The 17,439-nt window shown below is 37.2% G+C and overlaps 1 protein-coding gene across 7 annotated transcripts in view; it reads left to right on the top strand.

The window, feature by feature from the left end:
- The window catches only part of MYCBP2 (MYC binding protein 2), a 272,910-nt gene that overhangs the window by 223,662 nt on the left and 31,809 nt on the right, over positions 1 to 17,439 (top strand). For 6 of the 7 annotated variants that reach the window (XM_059377903.1, XM_059377906.1, XM_059377905.1 and 3 more), the window contains 9 exons: positions 3,969 to 4,126; positions 5,462 to 5,661; positions 6,499 to 6,648; positions 9,944 to 10,104; positions 11,659 to 11,815; positions 11,998 to 12,222; positions 15,085 to 15,150; positions 16,790 to 17,029; positions 17,339 to 17,437. In XM_059377903.1, the coding sequence (XP_059233886.1) occupies positions 3,969 to 4,126; positions 5,462 to 5,661; positions 6,499 to 6,648; positions 9,944 to 10,104; positions 11,659 to 11,815; positions 11,998 to 12,222; positions 15,085 to 15,150; positions 16,790 to 17,029; positions 17,339 to 17,437 (1,456 nt within the window). The remainder of the gene's footprint in view (positions 1 to 3,968; positions 4,127 to 5,461; positions 5,662 to 6,498; positions 6,649 to 9,943; positions 10,105 to 11,658; positions 11,816 to 11,997; positions 12,223 to 15,084; positions 15,151 to 16,789; positions 17,030 to 17,338; positions 17,438 to 17,439) is intronic. The other variant, XM_059377907.1, reaches the window with a different exon arrangement.

Raw genomic sequence — 17,439 nt, 5'->3', positions numbered from 1 at the left:
GGCATGCAAATCGTCAAAGAAGAAGTCAAACTAACACTCTTCAAAGATGATATACTATATGTGGAAAACCCAAAAGACTCCACTCCAAAACTGCTAGAACTTGTACAGGAATTCAGTAAAGTGTCAGGATATAAAATCAATGCACAGAAATTAGTTGCATTTCTCTACACCAGCAACAAGACAGAAGAAAGAGAAATTAAGGAGTCAATCCCATTTACAATTGACCCAAAACCATAAGATACCTAGGAATAAACCTAACCAAAGAGACGCAGAATCTATACTCAGAAAACTATAAAGTACTCATGAAAGAAATTGAGGAAGACACAAAGAAATGGAAAAATGTTCCATGCTCCTGGATTGGAAGAATAAATATTGTGAAAATGTCTATGCTACCTAAAGCAATCTACACATTTAATGCAATTCCTATCAAAGTATCATCCATCTTTTTCAAAGAAATGGAACAAATAATTCTAAAATTTATATAGAACCAGAAAAGACCTCGAATAGCCAAAGGAATTTTGAAAAAGAAAGCCAAAGTTGGTGGCATCACAATTCCAGACTTCAAGCTCTATTACAAAGCTGTCATCATCAAGACAGCATGGAACTGGCACAAAAACAGACACATAGAACAATGGAACAGAATAGAAAGCCCAGCAATAGACCCTCAACTCTATGGTCAACTAATCTTCGACAAAGCAGGAAAGAATGTCCAATGGAAAATAGACAGCCTCTTCAATAAATGGTGTTGGGAAAATTGGACAGCCACATGCAGAAAAATGAAATTGGACCATTTCCTTACACCACACACGAAAATAGACTCAAAATGGATGAAGGACCTCAATGTGAGAAAGGACTCCATCAAAATCTTTGAGGAGACCACAGGCAGCAACCTCTTCGACCTCAACTGCAGCAACATCTTCCTAGGAACATCGCCAAAGGCAAGGGAAGCAAGGGCAAAAATTAACTATTGGGATTTCATCAAGATCAAAAACTTTTGCACAGCAAAGGAAACAGTTAATAAAACCAAAAGACAAATGACAGAATGGGAGAAGGTATTTGCAAACGACGTATCCGATAAAGGGCTAGTGTCCAAATTCTATAAAGAACTTAGCAAACTCAACACCCAAAGAACAAATATAATTCACTCAAGAAATGGGCAGAGGACATGAACAGACATTTCTGCAAAGAAGACATCCAGATGGCCAACAGACACATGAAAAAGTGCTCCATATCACTTGGCATCAGGGAAATACGAATCAAAACCACAATGAGATATCACCTCACACCAGTCAGAATGGCCAAAATTAACAAGTCAGGAAATGACAGATGCTGGCAAGGATGCGGAGAACGGGGAACCCTCCTAACACTGTTGGTGGGAATGCACGCTGGTGCAACCTCTCTGGAAAACAACATGGAGGTTCCTCAAAATGTTGGAAATAGAACTACCCTAGGACCCAGCAATAGCACTACTGGGTATTTACCCTAAAGATACAAACGTAGTGATCCAAAGGGGCACGTGCACCCGAATGTTTATAGCAGAAATGTCCACAATAGCCAAACTATGGAAAGAACCTAGATGTCCATCAACAGATGAATGGATAAAGAAGAAGTAGTATATATACACAATGGAATACTCTGCAGCCATCAAAAGAAATGAAATCTTGCCATTTTCTACACCGTGGATGGAACTAGAGCGTATCATGCTTAGCGAAATAAGTCAAGCAGAGAAAGACAACTGTCATATGATCTTCCTGATATGAGGAAGTGGTGATGCAACATGGGGGCTTAAGTGTGTAGGAGAAGAACAAATGAAACAAGATGGGATTGGGAAGGAGACAAACCATAAGTGACTCTTAATCTCACAAAGCAAACAGGGTTGCTGGGGGGAGGGGGGTTGAGAGAAGGGGGTGGGGTTATGAACACTGGGGAGGGTATGTGCTTTAGTGAGTGCTGTGAAGTGTGTAAACTGGGCGATTCACAGACCTATACCCCTGGGGATAAAAATATATTATATGTTTATAAAAAATAAAAAATAAAAAAATTTTTTTAAAAAAAGGGTCTTGGGAATCTTAGAACTAAATTATGGATTAATCAAATAAATGCATGAAAAGCACATTTTAAAGATTATATACTTTACACGTAAGAGTAATTTTCATAAAGTCTTAAATAAAAGAAACTATGACTCAAGTGTTTTATATTCAGCCAGGTTGAGACATCCCAAGCATATAGTAATTCAGGGAATAGAGCATCTTTGAGCTATTCTTTAAAAAGTCTTGACAAATTCTAGCTATTACAAAAGATAATGAATAATGATTCCATTAAATCAGTGGGGAGTAAAAGGGTGGTTTTGCCTTGCAGGTGACACCGGCAGTATTTGAAAACATCCTTGTTTGCCATAACTAGGCTAGTTTAGTCAGCATCCCAGTGTAGAGAGGTGAGGAATGTTACTAATCAAACTACAGTAGTACCAGACAGCCCCCCACAACAGGGAGTAATCTGATGGAAAGTAGCTGAGGTTGTGGTGGTTATCTTTGAATTTTTTCTTTTTTTACAAGCATAACCATTTTTATGAGAATGAGTCATTTTCTTTTTAGGTTGTATAGCAGTTCGGGTTTTGTTTTGTTTTTCAAGTTGATAAACTTCCTCTGAAAGCACAACAGAGGTCTTGAGTTTTGTAGTAAAACCATTTATAAAGTGAATTAAATTAGTTCTGTTAAATTAAATTAGACTCTCTTCTCTGGTCATTCTGGAACCTATTGGCCCAAGCTGACATCCAGGCACTTTTACCACCCTGCGTTATATGAGGTATTTACAGCCTGTTCAAATGAGAATGTCTATACCCTTAGAGAGGTGGTGAGTACAGAAAACATCAGGGAGGTAACTAGTTTCTAGAAAACGTATAAGCATGACTGGCAGACATAAGAGTTCAAACCTGGCTTGAATGATGAGAAGAAATCCAGAACTCACAGTGAGCAAAATTTCCCTATTTGGAATGAGGTAACAGGAAAAAAAAAAAAAAAAACACCTGAAAGAATAAGCTGTCTTAGAGAGGAAGTAAGGAAAGGTATTTCTCTTTTTTATGAAAAGCTTCAATATTATATTAGTATAATATATTATTATATTAGTAACTTTTCAAGTATTTTTTAATGTTGCTATAGTAAATAGAAAAATTGTTAGTTTACTTAAACTGAGTTCTTCCAGAATGTCAGTATACTGTAACTCTACACCAAAAATCAGTTTGTTACCTTTCATTATACTTAGTGTGGCCATGTTCTAGAAGGGGTTGTGGGCAGCACTTCCCAAGAATGAGAAATGTAATAGAAAACTCAGGCACAGAAAGAACCTTGAATTGTTTCACTTTCCAATTTGTTATGTATGTACATATCTATTTTCTTTCTTTTCTGTGCTCTTACGAATTTATCTGTCTAGGTTTCTTGAATATCGTGACATAACTTCCACCAGAATGCTTTTGATTTTGAAAGGAGTTTAGAACATTTAATACCTTTTCTTCTTTTTCATTTAAAAATGCAAAGTAGGGGTACCTGGGTGGCTCAGTGGGTTAAAGCCTCTGCCTTTGGCTCAGGTCATGATCCCAGGGTCCTAGGATCAAGCCCCGCATCGGGCTCTCTGATCAGCGGGGAGCCTACTTCCCCATCTCTCTCTGCCTGCCTCTCTGCCTACTTGTGATTTCTGTCGAATAAATAAATAAAATATTTTTTTAAAAATGCAAAGTAGATTTAAGAAAACCAGAAGTTTTGGGACACAGGTTCTGAAATCAATCAAAATGTTAGTGCATTTGGAAAGATCAAATTGTGAGTTAAAGAGCGCTTGTCAAGTTGGCTTTGAATTTGTGTTTTTCCATGAGATATAAGTTCATATATTTGACTATACTACTATAAGTTAGATATAATTTCACTTTATTCACTTCTTCTCCTAAGTTTTTATCGGGCATTCTGTTCTTTCTGCAGTTTAGAAACTAGCCCCATAACCGACACTGATCTTGCAAAGAGAACTGTCTTCCAAAGATCATACTCAGTTGTTGCTTCTGAATATGATAAACAACACTCCATCTTACCTGCACGAGTGAAAGCCATTCCTAGAAGAAGAGTTAACAGTGGAGACACTGGTGAGTATAAAGATAAAAAGGAAGATTGTGTGGTCCAAATGGTTTTATTTGCAGATATTTTTTAAAATCTAGTTTTTTAAAGGAAATGGATTAATTTTACATTGTGTTGACATTCCTTTTATGAGACACACCCAACAGTATACCTGTCTAAATTTTGCATCTCAGTTGGAAGAGACCTAGAGAGCATCCAGTGATAATTCAAGAATAAATTGACCTTTAAAATCTTACCTTTTAGGGACATCTGGGTGGCTCAGTGGGTTAAAGCCTCTGCCTTCGGCTCTGGTCATGATCCCAGTGTCCTGGGATTGAGCCCCACATCAGGCTGTCTGCTCAGCGGGGAGCCTGCTTCCCTTCCTCTCTCTCTGTCTGCCTCTCTGCCTACTTGTAATCTCTCTGTGTCAAATAAATAAATAAATAATCTTTAAAATAAAGTGAAATAAAATAAAATAAAATCTTACCTGTTAGTTTCTAAGTCACATGTTGCCACCATTATTCCTTTTACTAAGTTCCAGTGAACTGGTGGTTCCTGTGACTTACTTTCACAATTATTCTCATTCCCAATAGACACTTCTAACTCTATAGAGCTTCTATAGTGGAGCTACTTCCACTCTGAATAGATAATGTGGGGATACAAGTAGCTCTTAGTCATCGAAAAAGTTAAATAATCTGTACTAGTTAGTATTAGTAGCCTCGAATTAGAGCTGCTTGATTCTGTGTCAGGAATAAAGAAAGAAATCCAAGAGAAAAGGATAATATGGTGATTTATCAGGTAACCCACTTAAATGAAGATTTAATCTAGTATTTATACATAGGTAATTATATATCTTATATAGATTCCATTTAGGGAAAAAAAATACAACATTTAGCTTTTAAGAGTGTTTTAGAAACCATGAACTTAAAATTCAGCCCTGGATTCAAAATTCAGTTTGATAACTCAATAGCTACATGATTATAGGAAAGTAAGGTATTTAATCTTTCCAGATGCCTGGGTGGTTCAGCCAGTTAAGCATCTGCCTTCAGGGTAGAGTCCCACATCTGGCTCCTTGCTCAGCAGGGAGACTGCTACTCCCTCTCCCTCTGCCTCTCCTCCCAGGCTTTCTCTCTCTCTCTCTGACAAATAAATAAAATCTTTAAAAAATGTATATTTAATCTTTCTCAGCCTCAGTAAAAATTGAAGTTGTGTCACATGCAAAACAAACCCAAAAAAAGAAGAAAAAAAATACTATAGTGAATAACCTAGATACTGTTATTTTAATATCATCTTAAATATATTAATTGTATGTATTATTGTCAATGAAAGTTAATTTTTTTTTTTTTTTTTTTTTTAATAAATAGAAGTTGGTTCTTCCCTCTTGAGGCATCCATCTCCTGAGCTTTCCCGGCTAATCTCAGCCCACAGTTCTCTTTCCAAAGGAGAACGAAATTTTCAATGGCCAGTTTTAGCTTTTGTTATACAACATCATGATCTAGAAGGTCTTGAAATAGCAATGAAACAGGCCCTAAGGAAATCTGCTTGCCGAGTTTTTGCCATGGAGGTATGAATACATTAATGGGGTTATTGATTCATTGATAATACAAATCATTTGATGATTTTCTTTAATGTTAGTTTCTTTTCTACTCAACAGAAATATCAAAAAATTAAGAGACACTAGCCAATCAGAAATATACAATGTTCACATCAAAATGAAACTCTTCATTTATGAATATAAGTGAATATAAAGATCCATATTTAAGCACTCTCAGGAAATTTATTTCTGTAGTGCTTTATTGTTTTAATCCTGTTAGCATCTTTTTTAAAAAAGCTTTTTGTAAGAATGACATCATTTCAGTTAGAAGAATCATGAAAAAGAGAGGACAAGTAGGGCTTTTGATTTATAAATTTAACTATAATAACTTTTCTGAGCCTATTCTCTGGAAATGATGGAATTGCTATCTGTCATATTTTTATATGTATTTTTATATTTTTAATCTTTTTTGTCATCAGTGTAATAAATAACCTGCCACTTCAACGATGATGGGAATAATATAAATACATTTAAGTATAGAACTTGAAAAACATTTTATGTTATCCTAAATACAAGTTGGGAAAAAAATATGCTTTAGCAAATTAATATGAAGATGAAGCTTTGAAGTAAAAAGTGGCTTGAAAAAAAGACTTCTGCGTTGCATTTCATATGTATTATTTTCCCTATCATGTTTTTTAATTGGGAACCAAAATTACTGACTATTTCAAGTTTGGTGTGTTTTTGGTAAAATGAAAGTCAGATGTTTTTAGTATCTTTACTTGAAATACTTGGTCCATGGAATACTTGGTAATGTTTACTCACATATTTTCTTTTTATCTTTGACTCATTTAACCATCATTTATTCAGGCTTTCAACTGGCTTCTGTGTAATGTTATCCAAACAACTTCTCTACATGATATTCTGTGGCATTTTGTGGCATCATTAACTCCTGCTCCAGTGGAACCAGAAGAAGAAGAGGATGAGGAAAATAAAACAAACAAAGAAAATGCAGAACAAGTAAGTGAGATTTTTTTGGTGGGGGTGGGGGTGGTCCATCTTTTTATAGAAGAGTAGAACCATCTTCAGATAATATAATAATAGGCATGAGCTCATTCACAGGTTATATAACCTAAAGGCAAGAGTAAAATTTCAGTGCTATGAGCAACATGTTTTTCTCTCTGGCAAAGACGGTCATTTAGTTCTGATGTCTCACTAAACATTATTGTCCTGAAACAATGAATTGAAAGGTATATACTGTTAACAGTACTACATAAGACAGATAAACAGGGCAACATTATTCTATAGAAGATCTATCTACTTCACAACATTGCTTTAAGTTGGTAATAAAAATGTACTATGTAAGGACATGAAACTTAAAAATGTTTGCTTGGCTAGAAAGGACTTGGATTTTATAGGAAACAACCTGCATAATGGAAGGACATTGACTAGGACCCTAGAAGCCTGGGTGCTAGACCCATTTCCACATCTGTAACATTGTGACTTACTGGCCTCATCTGTAAATGGAAAACTAGACCGCATTTAATTCACCTGCAGGCATTCTGAAATTATATGCTTAATTATGATTAATTTGCAAAGATATCAGACAACATTATCATAGCCAAATTCTTAAAATTCACAAGGAAACAAAGTACCCTAAGTGAGAACTAGCAGAAAAAACAGGCAGCAGAAATAGACCTTCAACAATTTCAGTAGTTGTAATTTATTATCTATCTGTGTAGTATAACTATGTTTAATGTGCTTTAAAAAATGAAAGACAAACTTTAATAATGTAAGAAGAAATGTAAGAATGACAGATTTGAAAAAGAACTAAATAAATTAACATGTAAGAATTATATGTTAGTATAATAACTAATGTTAGAAAAAAAGCAGTGAAACAAAAAAATCAGTTCTGAGATTTACAGCAGATTAGTCAAGAAATTAGTGAACTGTTTAGAGAGACCTAAAGAAATCATCCAGAATAAAACAGAAAAAAAATGAGTTCCTTTAAAAAGTGAAAAATATGAGAAGGTGTAACATTTTATCTAATTGGAGTTCCAGAAAGAGAGGATAGACAGAATGGAAAATTGTACTATTTGAGGAATTGATACCTGAAAATTATCCAGAATTGATTACAGATGACAATACATTGAATCAGGAAGCCCAGTGAACCCCAGGCAGAATAAAGAAAAATCGTGGTGAGCAAATCATAGTGAATTAACTGAACAACCAAAACAAAGAGCAGGTCTTTAAAGTAGCCATGGAGGGAAAAATTATACTTAAAGTAGGGACAGTAAGAATGACAACTGAATTTTCAGTAACCGTATTTTAAGTTGTAAAACGGTGAACTTTTTTTAAAAGGCAACCAGTTGATACTTCAGTGTGCTGAGAGAAAATAACTGTCAATCCAATGAATCTATCTTTATAGAAGAAGGGAAAAATAAAGATATTTTCAGAAAATAAACAGAGGGATTGCCACAAACAGACTGTTGCAAAGGAAAATTGTAATGCGCTTCAGTTACAATAGGAGATCTTCCATGGGAGATCTGAGAATGAAAAGAAAAGAAAATGTTAAATCTTAACAAAGACTATATAAAAAGTGATAATATGTAATGGGAGTGATTTGTAAAACTTAGTGCCAAAATACACACAGCAGTACCATATACATCAGGAGGCAGGTGATTGGTGTTGGTGTTCAGTGGGCTGATAATAATTTTTGATTAGCTTTAGATTAAGTTGAGTGTGTGTCATTACACAAAGTGTAATGACTTAAAAATAAAACCTTAAAAAAAAAAAAGAAAGAAAGAAAAGAGTGTATAATTTCCAAACTCATAGAAAAATGTGAAAAGTCAACTCAGCCCCTCCCCAAGAGGGAAAACAAAATAGAAAGAAGTGGTGCAAATAGAAAGTAACATATTAGAAATAAGTACAAAGAGGACTAAATCTTCCATTTAAAAGACAAAAATTGGGATGCCTGGTGGCTCAGTTGGTTAAGCATCCAACTTTTGATTTTGCCTCAGGTCATGATCTCGGTCATGAGATAGAGCCCTGTGTGGGGCTCTGCGATCAGCAGGGAGTCTGCTTCTCTATCTCTGGCACTCCCCCTACACACACACACACACACACACACACACACACACATAAACACACTCTTACTCTCTCTCAAATAAATAAATGAGTCTTTTTTTAAAAATAAATAAATAAATAAAGGTTTTCTGGGTGACTCAGTCAGTTGGGTTTCTGCCTCTAGTTCAGGTAATGATCTCAGAGTCCTGGGATCAAGTCGTGTATCAGGCTCCCTGCTCATCAGGGATCTGTTTCTGCCTCTCCCTTTGCACCTCCCCACTACTCATGCCCCCCCCAAATAAATAAATAAAATCTTTTAAAAAATTAATTAAAGACAAAAATTGTTAGAATAGATGATAAAACAAAAGGTAGATGCTGTTCATAAGCATCACATCTAAAACATAAGGATACAGAAGACTGAAAGTGGAAGTTTAGAAAAATATATACTGGACAAACACCGAACAAAATAAAGTTGGTGTGACTCTTTAATATCAGAAGAAAAGAAAGTTTTAAGATGAAATTAATAATAGGGATAAAAAAGCTTTCTACAAAATGATGAACAATTCTAAACATGTATGCATCAGTAATATAGTCTTTTTTTTTAAAGAATTTATTTATTTATTTGACAGGCGATCACAAGTAGGCAGAGAGGCGGGGCTCAATCCCAGGACCCTGGGATCATGACCTGAGCCCAAGGCAGAGGCTTTAACCCACTGAGCCACCCAGGCGCCCCTCAGTAATATAGTCTTAAAAATAATAGGTAAAAATTGACAGAACTGCAAGGAGAAATAGAAAAAAAAATACACAATTACAGTGTAAGATTGTTTCACACCTTTAACAACTAAATATTCCTGCATAACAAACCAACCTAAAACTTATCGGATGAAAACAGTTGCCTACTGGCTGACTACTCTGTAGGTCAGCGGTTTGGCTGAGGCTCCAAACATAGAAGTCGCCTTGTTGGTATATTTGTGAGCTCACCAGAATCTATACAGATACCGTATCCATTTGTTTGGTGATTTTATTTATGAGTGACCTCATCACTTTTTCCCTAAAAGATAGTACAAAACATAATTAGTGAAAGCATGTTTTGGGTATGATTTGGTTTTAGTTTGCTTGCTTGCATTTCTGTTACATAACTGTCTTTACTGTATACATAACACTTCTAAGTATACATAATTTTTTTGTGTGGGGGGAAAGTCCTTTTCAGTATACAGACTGATCAACTCGCTTTCCATTTCTGTGTTAGGAGAAGGACACGAGAGTATGTGAACATCCCCTCTCAGATATAGTGATTGCCGGGGAAGCTGCTCATCCTTTACCCCACACATTTCACCGCTTACTTCAGACAATCTCCGATCTTATGATGTCTCTCCCCAGTGGCAGTTCATTACAGCAAATGGCCCTAAGGTAATTTTACATCTAAGTGTTCTAGGTACAGTGGAGAAGATATTTTATGTAGTATTCAAACACAAAATGCTTGAAAGACCTTGTTAAATAGTAAAATACAAAGACTTCTCCTTCTTAGCTCACACCTGTTTGCCCCTCTATAAAATGAGGTTAATACACTCTTGATGCTCTGAATTATCAGTCTGTAACAGTTTTCCTCACATCCCACCTCACTTCTACCCCAAGTCACTTGTCTCAGTGCTACCCAAGAGGAGATTTTTGTTTTTGTTTTTTCCCAAATATATTTAAATATATTTAGATTACATATTTTTAAAAAACCTACTTCTGTGTACTCCCCCTGCCACCTCCATCCCACTCCCCAATGACTGGTGCTTACTGCAAAGGGGATGGTCAGTTATTTGCTATAGAATGAGTGATATAAACCTGGTCCTCCCCACTCCTGTGGATGGTTAGCTCCCTGCTATGTTTTAGAATGAACTCTTGTGGAAACAAGAAGAGCTTGGGCCTGTGTCCCCGGGAGTGCACTTGGGAGGCCCCTCGAGCCAGGAAGTTGGGGTGTGCTGTTCCCATTTTACAGAGGTGGAGACTAAGGATGTGAGAGGTCACTTGGCTAAGGCCATGAAGCTACTAAGTATCTGATTCCCCCCTTCTACTCCTTCTGGCCCTGTGTAACCCACTTGGTCTTCTGTGAGCCTACAGCTCCCACTCAGAGCAGCAAATGTCTTTGCTGCAAGTGAGGGAGTGAGCTTTTCGGTGAAGAATTGTGACCTTCATCATGTCCCCTACATTTTATACCATCATGTAAATTTTTCCGTTACTTAAGAGGAGACTTTTAAATGTCATAAAAGGGAGAGGGAGAATAAAGTCTCAGAAATAGAAATTAAAATACTGATTTTGAATTGAAAAGAATTTTGAGAAAAATTGAAGGTAGGGAGCATCACCTACTTTTAAGTCTAAAGCCTGCTAAGATTTTAACATTACTTCTACATTGTGAACCTTGTTATCAGATCTACATATGGAGCCACACATATAAATGAATGCTCCATTGACTTTTGTAAGCTGTAAGGTGATGGAGTGATTTTTGGCTACCCACAGCCCTAATGATAAGACCAGCAGAGGGGAGATTGTGTTTTCCTCCTCACAAGATTTTTGAAGTGCAGGATGTGTTATATACACTCTGATGAATTAATATAGAATTCTAAAACTAATAAATTTGAGAGGCTATTTCAGTTGGGGTAACACTTGTCTAACTGCAAATTTGATCTATTACCTTTTTTGTTTCTATACCCTTTATCTTCATGGCTACAGAAGCAAATTTCTTTATATGTAAATGTATTTTTCTAGATGTAAAATGAACAAACTTTCTTTAGGTCTTACCTTGTCCCAAAGAAATTGCCTTTATTTCTCAGAAAAAGGCAGTGATACTATTTCCTAATTTTTTTTCCCATTTCTGTTTTTCACCTGGAACATTAAGATTTTTTGGAATACTAACTATGGAGTGCTTTTCCAAGAATTCCTTAGAAATTATTTAATGTATTGCTTATACCTTTTTAGGTGCTGGAGTCTGAAATTCAAGCAGTCTGATCACCAGTTCCTCCATCAGAGTAATGTCTTTCATCACATTAACAATATTTTGTCAAAATCAGATGATGGAGATAGTGAAGAAAGTTTTAGCATCAGTATTCAGTCTGGCTTTGAAGCAATGAGTCAGGTCAGTCATTGACCCACTGTCCTGTATTATCCCGCTAACATTCAACAGTGTGTAGAAGGAGAAACTACAGGTTACTCCTAAACAATTTGGTTCATTTGTTTCTTACCTCATGTCTTGTTTGTCTTATTACCAGGAAAGATTTCCATTTCAGTGTTGTAATAACGTGCATTTGTTTCCGGTAGGAATTGTGCATAGTAATGTGCCTAAAGGACTTAACCAGCATTGTTGACATAAAAACTTCAAGCCGACCTGCCATGATCGGCAGTTTGACAGATGGTTCTACAGAAACCTTTTGGGAATCAGGAGATGAGGATAAAAACAAAACTAAGAACATCACCATCAACTGTGTAAAAGGAATCAATGCCCGCTACGTATCTGTCCATGTGGACAATTCGCGAGATCTCGGGGTAAGAAAGGAAACTAATTTGTGGCTCATTAGTTCTTTTCAGACCGTCAGTGACTATGCCCTATCATTTCTGAGTTTAGCAAAAAGATTTTCATGTAGAACTTCACCAAACAACATTTATGTTTCCCAAATAAATCTTAAATCTAAAAACATTAAGAGGACTGGGGCACTATGGAATACCAATTCTAAAAAGAGATGTGATACAGGAACACCCTGGCTCCCAGCTAAGCAGAATAAATGAATGCACTGTAACTGCCTGCCCACATGCCCTTGTTTCAGCTCTTCTCTTGGCCTGGAAGTCCTTGCCTTAAATTCTGCCTATCCGATTCTTCCAGAATCTTGAAAGACCAGGAAAAATTTCCTCTCCCAGGACCTCTTCTATAAAAATTACTCTTTCCAGAGTTCCTGCATGACTCAGTCAGTTAAGTGTCTGCCTAAAGCTCAGGTCATGATCCCAGGGTCCTGCTCAGAGGGGAACCTGCTTCTCCCTCTCCTCCCCACTCATGTTCTATCTCTGTTGCTATCTCTGTGTCTCTGAAATAAATAAAATCTTTTTTTTAACAATTTACTCTTTCCCTTCTCTAGGTTCTTTTTTTATATTACTCTGATGGCACTTAACATACTTTGACCTATCATGTAATTAGCTCTCAGTTTCCAACCCTCACTCTTAGCTTTCATGGCAGTGGTGGTGGGGTATCTAGACTACCGTGAATAATCATAATTTGTATTCTTCCTAACCTAGCCTGTTCACATGTTTGAACTGAATTTAGTACTCCTTGACAAGAGGCAGTAAACAAAGGAAAAAGAGTCCTATCTCCTGGACTGTTGAGAACCAAGAAGAAACACCAGCTGCCTCGCATGCTTCTACCCCCATTCCTGGGGAAGGAACTCCTTAGAATTTTTCCCTCAGAAGGGTTGTGGCTTGCTAGCAGAAACAGTATTAATAAATCCCCTTTGAGGGGCACCTGGGTGGCTCAGTGGGTTAAAGCCTCTGCCTTCGGGTCAGGTCATGATCTCAGGGTCCTGGGATTGTTCCCCACATCAGGCTCTCTGCTCAGCATGGAGCCTGCTTCCCTTCCTCTCTCTGCCTGCCTTTCTGCCTTTCTGTCGGTCAAATGAATAAATAAAATCTTTTAAAATAAATAAGTAAATAAATCCCCTTTGACCATTGCTAGCTTTCTCCCCATTCCATTCATGTATTTTCTTTCCCAGAAGGAGCCAGAGTAGTGGGGTTGGGTCTTGGATAACCCGTATAGGATGCCAACATCAGAAGTCCAGTCTCCCATCAACATTCCTTGCCATCCACAGCCATCCCTAACTCCTGTTCCCTGGCAGTGAATAAGAAAAGGGGGTTTAGCTAATATATCATAAGACGTATCTCCTTTTTGGAGCCAAGAGTTTCATTTGGCACAACTAGAAAGTCAAGTGTAAGAAATCAAAACATTTTTCTACCTAGAATTTACTGTTTAGTACAAAGTTATGTATAATTCATGGTATATTTTAAGCCAGAACATACTCTCCGGCAGAACAATGATGGCAATCAATTTGACATTTTTCCCTTTTAGGGAGAGAATCGTAGCAATACTCGTTTTTAAAAGCCCTAGTAGGGGGGCGCCTGGGTGGCTTAGTGGGTTAAGGCCCCTCTACCTGGGATCTCTGGTCCCGGGATCCTGGGATCAAACCCTACACTGGGCTTCTGCTCAGCAGGGAGCCTGCTTCCCCTCCTCTCTCTCTCTCTCTCTCTCTGCCTGCCTCTCTGCCTACTTGTGATCTGTGTCTGTCAAATAAATAAAATCTTAAAAAACAAATTAAAAAGACTAAAAATAAAAGCCCCAGTAGGTTAGCCAACATCTGCTTTCTTTTTAAGAAACCTCCTCTGAGTTACAAGCATCCTTGAGGCTGATGTACCTCTGTGTCCCCACCTGCCCACCATCAGTGCCTCATACACAGCAATTGTTAGAATTGGATTAGCCTAGACCTGACATACAGCTAAGTATGCAGTTCTCTCAGGAATTAATGTGCTAATCTGTTCCTTGATGTGCCTTACATAAAAGTTACTCAACTTTCGGGTCTCTGGCTCTAGTACTAGAATGATTCTTTTCAGTACTTAAAGATTCTAAACTTCTATTTGATATTTATTTCATGTGTTAATTAATGTTCCTTCCCTAGTGTGGCAAGGATCTCGAGAGAATAGAACCCGTCATTCTCGTACATCCTTCTCCAAATCTGTAAGGCAGTCCGTGTACATTGTGACACTCACAAGTATTTGTTGGTTAAGTCCCCTACCTTCCTTGCTTTTACCTCCAGAAGCAATGAAAGTATAGCAGAGAGAGTGGGACAGGAGTGGCAAACAGAGTTATGAAAGGTCTCATGATAGGGATAGAATTTAAATCATTAGACTTTGGGGGTGCCTGAGTGGCTCAGCTGGTTAAGCATCTGCCTTTGGCTCAGGTCATGATCCTGGGTCCTGGAATCAAGTCCCATGTCGGGCTCTGCATCAAGCTCCCTGCTCAGTGGGTAGTCTACCTGCCCCTCTGCCCCTTTCCCCTCTCATGCTCTTTCTTTTTCACTCACTCACTCTCAAATAAATAAATCTTTTTAAAAAAATCAGTCTTTAGACTTTGGATAAAAAGAGGGAATGCCAAGCTCCTCTTTCAGAGCCCATGGAGACTGAAGGTAGAATTTGTGAGAATAAGGCAAGACTGGAGTTGTAAGAATGTGGTTGATCAGGCAGAGGGAGTGAGGTCAGTTGGGAAGAAAAATGACAGTTACTGTTAATGTGGTATTGGTAGGCCATAAGAAACCATTGTAAATTCAGGACCAGGAATATAGGATAATAATTGTTGTGAATTGTCTATTTTAGAATAAAGTTACCTCAATGACCTTCTTAACTGGCAAAGCAGTAGAAGATTTGTGCAGAATAAAGCAGGTAATTAAAATTTTGTCATTAAATTTTTTGCTACCTAGGGAGAAATTCTTCTCAGCCTCCACTGTTAAATTCTAATTTTGGCATGCTACCAAAGTACTATAGAAAATCATCTGTTGGGGCACCTGGGTGGCTCAGTGGGTTAAGCCGCTGCCTTCGGCTCAGGTCATGATCTCAGGGTCCTGGGATCGAGTCCCGCATCGGGCTCTCTGCTCTGCAGGGAGCCTGCTCCCTCCTCTCTCTCTCTGTCTGCCTCTCTGCCTACTTGTGATCTCTCTCTGTCAAATAAATAAATAAAATCTTTAAAAAAAAAAAAAAAAAAGAAAGAAAATCATCTGTTTATAAAACACTAACCTGACAAATATTCCAGATATAGGAATGTTTATAACCATTCTGTGCTAAACATCTTATCCATTAGTGCCCTAAATGCTCTCCTGCCACGAACGCTTATACTGTACCTACAGTCCTCCAATCTGCCTCCACCTCCCTTACAAAGATTCAGGGTGCTTTAAATGCATCATAAATCCAATTCACAATGAACACCTACACCTCAGGTTAAAATGTAGATAATTGTCCTCCAGCCTGAATCTATTACTTAGAACACTGAAACTGTATCCAGGCTGCAAGTTGATCTTACAAACCATCTCTAGAAACAAGTTAAATTTTATTTGGGTGTGTATCTGAAATTCTGTATAAACTGACTTGTGTTAGTGAAACTTTATCAGAGTTCTTCTGTAGCAACTTTATCCCATAAATGTTGACCACTTGTTTTGCTTTGTTTTTCAAATCATGGACAGAATGAATTGAGATTTTGGATTAAATAATTAATTTTGTTTAAAAAGCTAAAAAATTTAGGGAAATAATCCTATTCGTGAGGTACTATTTATTTATACTTAATGCTCTTTCTATAAAATTGGCATTATCAATTAAAATAATACCAATTTAGATGTCTACATAAATAATGTAGAAGTTGCAGCTCCTTTCTTTTTGACATCAAATAATGTAATAATGGTTTTCATGTTATCAAGTGAATAGTGTCAAAACCATTTTACAGTGCATTGAACTTTAATCCTTGAAAAAAAGTTTTACAGTGAAATAAGAAATCATAAAAGTGAAGTTACATATAATTTTTCTTCAAAAGTAAAACATATTAAGTAACTGCACATCAAAAATCCTCATCTTTTTTTAAAAAATTTATCTTTAAATGGTACTTTTATGTGAAGATGCACCACCCAAAAAAAAAAAAAAAAAAATCCACAAAACAGGACCCCATGCTGATCTTGTGAGTGCTCTTACTCATAGTCAGTATACAGAAAGGACTGTCACATATAGTGATTAGTGATGTTACTTATATAACTTGTCCCTGGAAAGTGCTCAGACCTGCATTTTAATTCTCAGCTCCATCTAGTACTAAGAATCCTTTAACCTGTGTTAACCTCACTTCATCGGTGTAATAGCTACTGTAATATTACTTACCCTCACAAGGTTTAAGTAAGATAATCAGTGTGAAGTAACACAGTAAATCTTGGTCTCTGCACAGGTCTTTGTGATTTGAGCTTGCTGTTATTAGCGCTAAGTCTAGGACAGTGATAAGAGAGTGAGACAGCTGTATCAGGTTTCTATCCCTCTTCTGTTATACTAGGTTGATCTGGATTCCAGGCACATTGGTTGGGTAACAAGTGAACTTCCAGGAGGGGATAATCTCATCATCAAGATTGAATTAAAGGGCCCAGAAAATACACTGAGAGTTCGACAAGTGAAAGTCCTGGGCTGGAAGGATGGCGAAAGCACCAAAATTGCTGGCCAGATTTCAGCCAGTGTGGCCCAGCAAAGGAACTGTGAAGCCGAGACTCTGCGAGTGTTCAGACTTATTACATCTCAAGTGAGTGTCCTTACTACATAATCTAGCACAGGATGCCCTGAAATAAAATCTTACTCAATAACAATACCAAAACAGTAACAAAATACTTTGTAAAACTTGTTAGAGATGGCTGGCAACAGATGTGACCCATTTTCTCTTCTTCTCATAGCCCAAAACTCCTGTGTTTCATTTTGCACCCGTAACTCTTAAAAGTATAGCAAGGATAGCATAGTAATATTATAAAGCCTGCAGAATTAGCTCATGCATCCTTTAGCTTCTACACTAATAATTACTGCCATTGATCCCATCTCATGCTCCTGTCTTCATCAGGTATTTGGAAAGCTCATCTCTGGAGATGCTGAACCTACACCAGAACAAGAGGAAAAAGCACTACTGTCCTCACCTGAAGGAGAGGAAAAAGTATACAATGT

The sequence above is a fragment of the Mustela nigripes genome, chromosome 15, assembly GCF_022355385.1.
Source record: "Mustela nigripes isolate SB6536 chromosome 15, MUSNIG.SB6536, whole genome shotgun sequence".
Lineage (NCBI taxonomy): Eukaryota > Metazoa > Chordata > Mammalia > Carnivora > Mustelidae > Mustela > Mustela nigripes.
The sequence above is the reverse complement of the archived record's forward strand: the minus strand, read 5'-3'. Positions and strand labels throughout refer to the sequence as shown.